Genomic DNA, 12,789 nt, shown 5'->3' with positions numbered 1-12,789 from the left:
ATTTACAAGAAATTGTGACTTTAGGCAAATAATTTACTCTTTCACCCTCTTTTTCTTCATCTATGAATTGAGGATAATAATAGCAATTAGGTTACAGAGTGGTTGTGAGGACCATATGAAATAATACATATAAAGTTAAAGTACTGTGTTAGTTACTGTTATTATTATTATTATTATTATTTTATTATTATACACCATATAGCTATCAAGTTGATGTTCATAAAATAGAGGTCTGATCATTCTCTCCCCTGCTCAGAAAGCTTTGGTTGCTCCTGATTATCCATAGGATAAAATACAAACTTTTCTATTTTGGCATTTAATGCCCTTTGACATCTAATACCCACCTTTTTGGGTTTATCATATGTTATGCCCCTTCATACACTTTGTGGTCCAGCCAAACAAGTTTAATTGCCAGTTCCTCACATATATTATCTTGCTCATCTCCTATCAATGTGCCTTTGCACAGGTTGTCCCACATTTCTGAAATACATCGTATCTCTGCCTCTTAGAATCTTAGGTACCTTAAAAATTCAGCTCAAGTTCCAAAATACATAGGTGACTTTCTTAATTTCCCTCCCCAAATGTTAGTTCCCTCTTCCCCATTATCCTCCTCCTATTACTTTGTATTTACTTCATATATATATGTGTATGTGTGTGTGTGTGTGTGTGTGTGTGTGTGTGTGTATTTTTTTTTTTTGGTCATATGTGTGCATGTTATTTTCATTAACAGAATGTAAACCCCTTGAAGGCAAGACAGGGGCTGTTTCCTTTTTGCTTTTGTTATTGTGGTGTCTAGCATAATGCCTGTAGCATACTTGTATTTTAATCAATGCTTGTTGATTGTGATTAATTGGATACCATGCTCTCTCCCATTTAAGTAGTATGTTGGTTATAGATAGATTACATTTATTTACTACATGTAATACACTTTATTAGACAAGCAGGGTAATAACATAGATAGAGAGCCACCCTTGGAGTCCACACGACATTTCAAATCCTGCCTCTGACACTGGCTGTGTGACCCTGGCAAGTCACTTAACCTCTCAATGTCCCAGGTAATTCTTTACTTCTCTAAGTTGTAGTTAAAATGTGATCTAATTTAAGATGATCTGCTTTATGGCAAGGTATAGAGGTAAAAACTAATATGTATTATGGTAAACAAAACAAAACAAAAGGATTATTTATATCAAAGTTATATTGGTCATCTACTTCTAGGCCTCAGGACTATCTTGGAGTTTGTCTTTCTGTCCTCATTGGATGTTACTTTCCCCCTTGCACTCTTCAGTCCAGTTGAGGAACCTGTCTGTTCCTCACACACAGCACCCTTTCTCCTGTCTCTTTGCCTTTGCTCTGGCATTCTGACATGGCCTGGAATGCATTTCCTCCTCAATCTGCCCAATAGAATTCTTCTCATGCTTTAAGACACATCTAATGCATTCCTTTTCTGATTCCCTATATTGCTAGGATTCAACCTCCTTTCCAAGCTACCTTGTATTTAACTATTTTGTACATTTTATATTTATTAACTTTTATGTTTTGCTATTATATACAACTCATTACATTTTACTACATACGGTCCCTGAGAGTAGAGATTTCATTCTTTATACTTATAGCCCCTGAAGCTATATTTATTGAGTGGGGCAAGGCAACATAGACCTGAGTTTTAGGAAAATCACTTAGGCAATTCTATGGGAGATATATATTGGAGTGGAGGAAAGGCAAGGCAGGCATACTAGTTAGAAAACTGTTGTAACAATTCAGGTGAGAAGTGATGAAGGCCTGAACTACTGTGGTTGCTTGTGAGTGGTAAGAGAAGGGGGCACATATGAAAAATATTGTAGAGTTAGAAATGATGAGATTCAACAGCTAATTGAATATATGGTGTGAGGGAGGATGAGAAGTTGAAGATGATGCCATTGCTGAGAACATGTGTGACTAGGAGGATGGTGGTGCCTTTGAGAGTAATAGGAACATTAAGAAGATAGCTGGATTTAGAGAGGGGAGGAAGAGATGATGAGTTCTCTTTGGGGCAAATTGAATTTGAGATGTTTATGAGAGATTCAGTTTGAAATATCTAATAGAAAGTTCATCACATAGGGCTGGAGATCAAGAGAAAGATGAATGCTAACTACATTGATCTAGGAGTCATTACCAGAGAGATGACAATTGAAACTGTAGGACAAGATCACCAAATGGGAATAGTATAGAGAGAAAAGAGAAGAGGACCCAGGACAGAGCCTTTGGGCTATAGCTAGTCTGTGTGACACAACAAAGGAGACTTGAGAAGGAGTAGTAAGATATGTAGGAGAGCCAGGAGAGAGCAGTGCCATGATTATCTGCAGAGGAGAGAGTGTCCAGGCAGAGAAGGTGATTAACATTATCAAAGGCTAAAGAAAGGTCAAGAAGAATGAAGATTGAGAAGAGATCATTAGATTTGGCAGTTAAGATATTGTTGGTAACTTTGGAGAGAGTAGTTTCAGCTGAATTATAAGATCAGAGTTAGATTGCAAAGAATTTACAGGACAGAAAATGGAGGCATCTAGTGTAGGTAGCTCTTTTAAGGAGTTTTATCTAAGAAAAGGAGAAGTGTTATAGAATGATAGCTGGGAGGGGGTGCCAGAATCTAGGGGGAGTTTTTTAAGGACAGGGGAGACAAGGATGTGTTTGTAGGTAGTAGGGAAAGAATCAATAGATATGGAGAGATTGAAGATTAGAGAGAGTGGGGTTGATAATGGGGATGGTTTGGTAGAGAAGATGGGAGAGGATGGGATCAAGGAGATGCCTTGGGAAGGAGAAGGATCACTTCTTTGCCAGAGCCTGGAGTGAAGGAGGAGTTTTTTGGAGATAATGTTAGAGGGATGTGAAGAAGAGAAGGGAAGAAGAAGGAGTTTTGGAAATAGCTTTATTTCCCCCCAGTGTGTTATGAGATGAAGTCCTCTGCTAAGAGGATTGAGGATAGGATGATACTACAGACTTGTGAAGAGAAGTTTTAGTATGATGAAGCATATAGAGAAGGGGGTAGAAAGGTTGACTTGTTGTAGTGGGGGCCTGGTTATTTGTATTGGATCCAGTACAGTTTCCTGACTTCCTCAAGCTTCATTCATCAGTATATGTGTAGGGTTGAAGAAGGTGGATGCTGGGGATAATTCAGTGTTGGGTTATGGTAAGATGAAATTGGCAATAGTACAAGAGGATAAGGAATTGAAGAGTAGAATATAGTATAGAGTTACACTAGACTGCCAAGGGGTTACAGTTGGGAGGGAAAGATAGTGTATTCATCACAGGAGTAATGCCTTTAGAAATTCCTGAGACATGAAGGGATTGGAAGTCAATGAAGACAAGGAACAAGGTTATGGGTAAGAAAGTATAATGAAAGATGGAATGACAGAAAATTATGAAAGGATAAAATAATTTTGGAGTTTGTAAACATGGACATGGAATACTTATGATTGATTGAAAGATCAAGAGTAGTATAACCATTCCTGTGAGTTGCTGAGGTGGAGATGAGGTCGTTGAAGTTGAATTGATTGAGGAACTGAGAAGGTAGAGTCTGTGAAGAAACAATGATATGTATGTTGAAGTTCCATAGTTTGACGGGAGGAATTGGCATGGAAAGGGAGACTATGATCTAGGCACTAAGTTTATGGAGAAAGGAGGAAGAATGTTCTAAAGTTGGTAGCTAAATGCCATCGAAGTCCCGAATGGGTGATAAATTTGGATAGAGTGAACTTCAAAGATGGGAAAATTGCTGAATGATGGTAGAAGGAATTTGCAAGTGAAAATGGGAAGCAAGGAGTATTTTGACTCCCCTACTTAGACCAATGAATAGAGGGAGGGGTATGAGAGAAAGTGCATTTAGAGGGTGACCAGGGTTGTATAGTCATCAGGAGAGAGCTAGGTCTCAGTGAGTACTAGAAGATGGAAGGAGCAAGAGAGGAAGGGGTTTAAGACGATATTTTTTTTCATCATAGAGCAGGCATTCTAGAGAACACAGTGGAAGGATTCTAGGCAAATTTGGAGTGAGAGACATTGTTGTGTAGGGCTGAGGAATGAGGAAGCAAACAGCTGAAATTGGGTAGGAAGGTTTATTCTTCTACACCTGAGGCTGCAGTATTAGTAGGATGGGGAGAGTATTAGGAGTAAGGAATACGCTTAACTGTAGGGGAATGAATCCAGACATAGTATCCATGGATGGGGTGTTCTGCTGAGGAAAGCAAGTGATTAGAAGGCTCAAGGTCAACCTTTAAGGTCCTGACCTCATCACAAAATGTGTTGTTATGTCTGTGAGGCATCAAGGAATTCATCTTGTTGTGGGCATGAGCAGGAGGAAATATGACTTGGGGAACCTAGGAGGAGCCTTGTGGCCAGGAGAAAGAAAGTGGTATGTCCCATGGCCCCAGAAGAGAAGAAAAAAGTATCAGAAGGAAGGTTAAGTAAAGATAATATTATTTGTTTGCCAAGGCTTTGCTTCTTAGATGATTAGGATGTAAATTTATTCAAAACTATCCAGGGTACAACTAAACTCAGTTGCTGTACAAGTTTCCCAAAGGACAGCATGTAAATTGTTTAGGTGGAAAGTCATCAATTTCCTCTGTGCTTTGTTTATTTTTGTTAATATCAGAAAAATGCAAGCTCTAGTTAAAATGTGGATGAGGCATTGGAACTAATGTTAGAATAGCCAGCTTTTCTGGTTATGCAACATTAATTTTACTTTTATTCAAATAATGTTTAAAATGCACAGATTTGTAGGTATTATTATCATATAATGATTCATTTCAGAATTTCCTGATATATATATATATATGTATATATATATATATGTGCATATATATATATGCAATATGGGTATTTATATGTTCATATACCTTATAATAGTAAAAATAATATGAGATTAAAATAGAAATAAAATCTATATATTATTTAGGGAAGCTAGGTGGCTCATTGGATAGAGCACCTGGCCTGGAGTTAGGAAGACCTCAGTTCAAACTTGGCCTCAGGCATTTACTACCTATGTGACCCTGGGTAAGTCACTTAACCCTGTTCTGCCTCAGTTTCCTCATCTATAAAATAAGTTGGAGCAGGAAATGGGAAATCGCTCTAGTATCTTTGTCAAGAAAACCCCAAATGGGACCATGAAGAGTCAGACACAAGCAAAAAGACTGAACAATAACAATATAGATCATTTAAAAACAAAAAACAAAACAGTTTTCTATAAAGCAAAACTAGTCATTACTTCTTGACTTAAAATCATTTTTGCCCTGCTAAAATGATAAAAAAGAAACACATATAAATAATATATATATATTATATATAATATATATCCTTACTTTGGTGGTGTGCTTAATGTATATATGTCTACATCCTGCTCCATCTAATATAGTCCTGTACCATCAGATTTCCTCATGAGATTTGTGTATTTGGGGATGATTTTTAGTTTGAATAGTACCAAATCATTAATTGGATTCCAACCTCCCAGAACTCTATCACCATGTTACTATATGTTCTACATCCTTGCTGAGCCAGATGCTGACATATTATTTGATATTTTTCAATTTTGCCTTTTCTGGACAATTGAAAGGCACAATATCTATTATCAAAAGGTATAGTAATGTCAGTGACAGCAATGGTAGGGTTCTTTATGTTCAAAAATTATTAAACCTAGTTGAAGTGCCTCTTTTAACCCTGGAACAGTCAAATTTACATAAACTGCAATAGTTTCCAGCACTCTGATATTCTTCACTAGTCTATTTAAAATGAGATCATGATGTTGGATGATAGCCCCACTCAACTGAGTACTGCAGTGGCAGAGGACACGTGGGAATGCTTCATTTGATGCCCACAATGATGACAGCACTTGTTTCCAAAGCCAGTTCTCTTGGCCCCATTCAAAAAGACCTCATTCTAACTTAACACTATGAATAATTCAAGTCTGCAAACTGGGTAAAGGATCCCTTTCATAAAAAAAGGTGGAGGCCAGTGCAATAAAGGTAATGGAATACATCTTACCCTGGTCAGGTTTGCTAAATAACCAAGTCTAAGTGCATGATTTAAAGTCCTCTCCACCCCTTCTGGGGCCCAAGGGCTATCATTGAGCCATAGGAGTTAGAGGACATTGGTTATATCCACTTCGAAGAAATTTTGTGGACAACCAATGGGAGTCCACTCACAGTTGGAACTGAATGTTTGAGTTAATTGTATGCTCATTCCCAGATTATCCCTCCATACAGCCTTTTAAGTATATGGCAAAGTTTTCTGGTGAGGGAATATTAGGGGTGGAATTCTAGTCATTCAGTTCCTTACTTTGTCACTGAAGAAACTCTGATCAGTTGAAGCCAGTAGCCTCACCTTATGAATCACTGCCCAATAACTGTTACCAAAACTAGGGGCAGTATATTCACTTCTCCCATTTTGTAAGGGAGATATTGGGGTTCGATATTGGCTTTTTGAAGCTGTCTCTTACCATTCTTTTTGATTGTTCTGTCCAGGAGGCTGAGGGTACTCTTAGGTATCATACCATTCTGAAAATGAAAAAAGACACGAGATAAAATAAAAGTATTTACTGGGTTTAGTTTTTGCCAGGGTCCTAATTTCAACCTATCTATAAGGTCCAGATCATTGATCATATTGATTGATGTTGGTATTGTTTCTCTATTCCTGGAAGAATTTGCGATGTGGAACCCCACTGTCTTTCTGAGGTTGAGGTATGTGTTCTCTGTCATCACATAAATTTCTTGATCTTGAACCTGAAATTGGATGGGGAGTGCTTCCTTTTTGGCAATCAATCATCAGGAACATACATTTCTCCTATTTAAATATTTAAAATTTTTTTAAAGTTTTATTTTGAGTTCTAAATTCTTTCCCTCTCTCCACTCCCTCCTGCACCCATTGAGAAGGTAAGAAATATGATACTTATTTGCCATGTTAAGAAAAAAAAAGAAAATGTTTTGATCTTCACTCAGAGTCCATCAGTTCTCTCTCTGGAAATGGATAGCATTTTTCATTATGAATCTTTTGGAACTGGCATCAATCATTGTATTGATCAGGGTAGCTAAGTCTTTCACAATTGGTCATTGTCACAACATTGCTGTTGTTATGTACAGTGTTCTAGTTCTTGCTCACTTTGCCTCAGTTCATTTAAGTATTACTAGGCTTTTCTGAAACCATCCCCTTCATCATTTCTTATAGCACAATAGTCTTCCATCACAATCATATGCCACAACTTGTTTAGTCATTCCCCCAATTGATAGGCATCCATTTAATTTCTACTTCTTTCCTGCCACAAAAAGAACTATTACAAATTTTTTTTTGTACTTATAAGTCCTTTACCTTTTTCTTTGATTTCTTTGGAGTATAGACCTACTACTGGTATTGCTTAGTCAAAGGGTGTGCACAATTTTATATCCCTTTGGACATGGCTCCAAATTGTTCTCTAGAATGGTTGGGCCAGTTCACAGCTCTACCAACAGTGCATTTAGTGTGCCTATTTTTCCATATGCCCTCCAAAATTTGTCATTTTCCTTTTCTCTCACGTTAGCCAATCTAATGTATGTGATGTGGTATCTCAGAGTTATCTTAATTTGCATTTCTTTAATTATTAATGATTTGGAGCATTTTTTTGATATGACTGTTGATTGATAGCTTTGATTTCTTCTCCTGAAAACTTCTTGTCATAATCTTTGACCATTTATCAGTTGGGGAATGGCTCTTTTTTTTTTTTTTATAAATTTAGCTCAATTCTCTATATATTTGAGAAATAAGACCTTTATCAAGAAATTTGCTGTAAATTTTCCCCTAGCTCCCTGTTTTCTTCTTAGTTTTAGCTGCATTGGTTTTGTTTGTGCAAAAACTTTTTACATGAATGTAATCAAAATTAGTCATTTTACCTTCCATGATCCTTTCTTTCTCTAGTTTGGTTATAAACTCTTCTCCTTAACCATAAACATAAAATGTAATTTTTTTTCTGTGTTTCCCTAATTTGCTTATGATATCATTCTTTATGTCTAATTTGTGTGTCTATCTTGAGCTAATCTTGACACATGGTGTAAGATGTTGGACTATGCCTCATTTCTGCCAGATTGCTTTCCAGTTTTCCCATTAGTTTTTTCAGATGGTGAGCTCTTTCCCCAATAGCTGGATTCATATGCCAATAAATGTGACAATCTGAGTGAAATCGATGAATATTTATGAAAATATAAATTACCTAGATTGGCAGATAAGGAAATAGAATGCCTAAATAACCCCATATTAGAAAAAGGAAATTGAAAAAGCCATTAATGAACTCCCTAGGAAAAAAAATCACTCCTTTGGGACTTAATTATATTTGTGTGTTATCCTTCCTCTCCATGCAACATGAACACTAAAAGTTCTTAGTATGTATGTGTACATATATATATGTATATGTGTGTGTATGTATATATATGTAAAAGCACAAGGTTACTTCAGTATTTTAAAAGATCCGTGATATAAATACACCTCTATAGCTTTGTAGATGGTTTTCATGAGTTTCAATGACCTCTAAGAAAAAATGTCTAGTAACAAGCTTTCTCATGATAAACTTGTCTAAAAATTAAATAACATATATTTATACTCCTTTTCCGGGTCAGTCCTCAAAGTCTTTCCAGTTTGGTATGACTTGTTGGAATTTGTGCTTTGTTAGCATAATCTTTGGTCAACTCCAACTAAGGCTGTAGACTAGTCTCAGTAGGACCAAATTGACACATCTTTTGAGATGACTGCTGGTTTGTTTACCATTTTATTCATATTTTTAGTATGAAATGCACCAAGAGTCTTATGAAGTGAATGCAGTTTAATTTCTGAGGTCTTTGGGATATAATTTGGTTTTTTTGCTTTTTTTGATGAGGCAATCGGTTAAGTGATTTGCCCAGGATCACACAGCTAGTAAGTGTCATGTGTCTGAGACTGAATTTGAACTCATGTCCTCCTGACTCCAAGGCCAGAGCTCATCCACTGCGCCACCTAGTTGCCCCGGGATATAATTTTCTCTTGGCATTTTCAATTACTGCCAAAAATGTGTTGAATTTATATTTAGGAAGGTGCATCTTTGGGAAGGCCTGAAATTTTCATAATATCTGACAGTTTTTAGTACAGTCAGTGGCTGTAGGAAAAATAACCTACACTTTGCCAAGTAAAACTTCATTCACATTTATCTTCAGGAGTGTTTGACATTTTCAAATGCAGTCCATGTTTTTAGTTGGTCTTCTCAGATTCAGCATTTATTTGTTTGTTTCTAATGAGAATAGCAATAACCAGCTAATCAGTTGAATCATTTGTGAAGACACATGGGCAGTAATATTTCAGGTTGTCGGACATTAGCCCACTGTCAGTGGGTGAATTTACATATTTTAAAACTTTTTGTTCCAAAGAAATGGGAATGTTATCAGAGCATCACTTTTTGGTCTTTCTGTTCTATTCATGATTTAGTGTTAGCTACCAAATAACAATTTTCATTTCTCCTGAAGTAACTATTTTACCTTTCCATCTGAGGAAATCTGTCAGTCTATACTATTTTATTGTGTGTGGCTCTGTAAATAGAATACGAGACTGGTACTAGTACTAGACTATAAATAGAGACTAGCCAGGAAAATCTGGGTTTAAGTCCTGCTCAGATACTCAGTAGCTGTGTGACCCTGAGCAAGTCTCAAACTCTCTCAGCCTCAGTTTCCTCATCTGTAAAATGAGAATAATACTAGCATCTATCTTATAGGATTTCTGTGAGGCTCAAATGAGATAATATATGTGGAACATTTTGCAAACTTTAAAGTGACATGTAAGTTATAGCTGTTATTAATTCTCACTCAATAAGAATTTTTCCGGGCTTTCTGTGTGCCAGATATTATGCAAGGTGCTGGGGATATAAAGACAAAAATGAAACAATCCCTGCCTTACAACTTACATTCTCTTGGGGGAGACAACATTCTTCAGGTTAAAAAAGCAGATGAATCCTACAGTGGATTAAGTTAGGTAAAATACATACTCTTTTCTTAAGAAAGGTCATTATAGCAAACTCAAGGGCATGTCTCAATTGTTCTGTTGTACTAAAGTGTTATTGTACTGGTTTTTAAAAGTTAATTTTTAATTTGAGCATCAATAAAGAAAAAGATTTACATAGAATTTAAAAATCATAGATGAATTACAAAATCCAATTTAAAAATGTTATAGTTATAAGCTGCCAAAATGATGCCTCCTTGTGGGGTTGAGGTAGTTCTTTCTTTTTTTAAAAAAGTTTTTAAAAATCTGTTTATTAATATGACAGTGGGAGATAATAAAAATGGAGTTATGATTAAAATTTTTTACAAAGTAACAGAATGGTTAGAGAAAGCACAATTTAAAAATTAATAAATATTATACCCAAATCTAAGCCTTTTTTGATGATGTGGTGAAAATATTGTTATTTAAAATATTTTATCAGTGTAAACTGAGATTTCTGCTCTTTCTTTAAATCTCTACACATATACTGGTAGGTTCAGAGCTGTATTAATATCTTAGTAAATTTGCATACTCACATTCTCACACCAAGTGTAATTGGATGACCTTGGGCATTGTCTAAAATCAATAATTCTTTAAATGTGATATTGTTGTCACTACAATATTTTCTAACAGCTGAGCTAACCAAACTTGAAAACTAGTCTTCAAACAGCTTTAGTCATCCATGCTTTCTTATTTGATCATCATAAAACTGGAAACTACTGGTTATACGCCCTGAGAGTGAGGATTTTGAGACTGAGAAGCAATCACTGATTTTAATTTAAAATCCCCTTCAGCATCACCTTCCAATAAATGTGTTAGGCAACGCTTAGACACTTTAAATCCAGGTGGAGGTTTTTCTTTCTTAGAAATATAAGTTCTGGAAGGTATTCCTTTCCAGACTGAACCTATTTCATCAACATTAAAATTTGGTTGATCAATGTGTACACCTTCTTCAATGATTTTCTTCAAAACATCAAGATATTTGGCTGTCACATCTTCATCTTCACTGGCTGCTTCTTCAGTAATTTTAATAGTATGCTATTGAACTAGATTTTGAAAGCAATGAAACAAACCAAGGCTTGCAGTAAAAGCTTTTTCACTGTCTACTTTATTTGCATTTTTTGATGCCATAAATAAACTTGAAGCTTTTGTGTGAGACCATGGATTCTTGAAGAATGAGTATGCATAGTTGCCTTTCTGGATAATTCCCTGTCTACTTCCCCCAACCCAATATATTTATTACTTTATCCCTAAAATCTGTGAGAGGCTGTGGGAAGTGGCACTGAGGACTGTTGAGATTAGTCCATCAGCCCTCTTATATAATTACACAATATGACTTTTGTGGATCACTTAGTCATCGGATCATAGATTTGGAGCTGGGGAGTACTTTAGATATCACCTGGTTCAACCCCTTCATTTTACAAATGAAGAAACTGAAGCCCAGAGAAATTAACATGACTTGCCGGCTGACTAATTACAGAATAAGTAGCAAAGACAGGATCTGAACCCAGGTTTTCTGACTCTAGTGGTCTTTCCACTTATACACCACACTGCTTCCACATTCATCCAGGCTTGAAGAGAATTTAGAATCAACATAATTCTGTTTTTCAGGTATTCACAGTCCCAGAAGAATCCAGGTGACAGTTTGGCAAAGCAAAGTGAACTGACTAAAGAAGAAGAAAGGAGTGATGACAGTTCTCTTATAAGATGGTCTGATACTGAACCTAAAGGTTTGTAAACCATACAAGGCTCTTTAGAATTCGAATTTTTGCTTATTGCATTTCCAGGAATTTGGTTTTTATTTCAAATCAAACATTTTATATATTCTTATATTTAAGATGCATATTAGAATAAAAGATAATTGTCATCATGAAAAATATTAGTAAGAATCATAGAATTTATTTAAATTAAAAACATATGTTTCTCAACTTAATAACTACTTATCAAAGTTAAACTTGAATTTTATTTTTAGGGTTTTTTAAGGGGTTATACCTATTGAGCTTTATTGATATTGATAGAATAATTGGTATTGCCAGCACCCAGCAAAAGTGCCTGCCATGTAGTAGGCACTTAATAACTGTGGAATGTTTAAGGAATGACTCCTATTATGACAGTTCATGGTCATACTGTGCACCTGTAACAGTTTGGATCAGTTTGGATCTTTTGAGATGTGAGAGAAGTTTACTTCGAATTATGAAATACTTTTCATGTAAACTTCTCTCACATCTCAAAAGATACTAATACAAGGCTATTTTAAAACAATTTTAAAGGTAAAAACCAGCCCAGACAAGAGGGAATTCTTTTTTTGGGCAGTAGATGGTAGAAATCATGAACTGTGTTCCTTTCTTTGTCTCTTTACTTCCCACAAAATTCTCACTAAAATATTCTATTAAATTTTATCTAAATTTTTTAGTATAAGAATTAGTGTGTTTAACTCTCCCTAAGAATTTCAGTAACTTGACATTACCCATCAGAAATGATTTTCTGATTGATTTTTTGCAAGTTATAAGATATAAGACAGTGCGTCTGTTAAATTATACTAGATTTAAAAAATCAACAATTGACTTTCCTCTTAATACCAAAAGTAACTACAGACACTACTTTTCCATAAGAGAACTAAGTTAAAAAAGCCAAAAAGGAAACCAGTATAAAAATTTTTGTGGTCATACCCATCACCTTTTTGGCAGTCTGGGGAAAAATACATAAAATAAAATATATAGGATTGCAAAGGAAATCAATAGTTTTAAAAATATTTTTAGAAGTTCATAGTTTTTCTTAACCTCAGCTTGAGAACCTCTGCTT

The 12,789-nt window shown here is 35.6% G+C and overlaps 1 protein-coding gene across 5 annotated transcripts in view; it reads left to right on the top strand.

Annotated features, from left to right (window-relative positions):
* Positions 1-12,789, top strand: part of SENP7 (SUMO specific peptidase 7) — a 158,889-nt gene that overhangs the window by 67,089 nt on the left and 79,011 nt on the right. For all 5 annotated transcript variants that reach the window (XM_020999860.2, XM_020999859.2, XM_020999856.2 and 2 more), the window contains one exon: positions 11,599-11,717. In XM_020999860.2, the coding sequence (XP_020855519.1) occupies positions 11,599-11,717 (119 nt within the window). The remainder of the gene's footprint in view (positions 1-11,598; positions 11,718-12,789) is intronic.

The sequence above is a fragment of the Phascolarctos cinereus genome, unplaced genomic scaffold, assembly GCF_003287225.1.
Source record: "Phascolarctos cinereus isolate Bilbo 61053 unplaced genomic scaffold, phaCin_HiC Scaffold_726;HRSCAF=1367, whole genome shotgun sequence".
Lineage (NCBI taxonomy): Eukaryota > Metazoa > Chordata > Mammalia > Diprotodontia > Phascolarctidae > Phascolarctos > Phascolarctos cinereus.
Note: the sequence above shows the minus strand (reverse complement) of the source record. Positions and strands in the feature narration are given on the sequence as shown.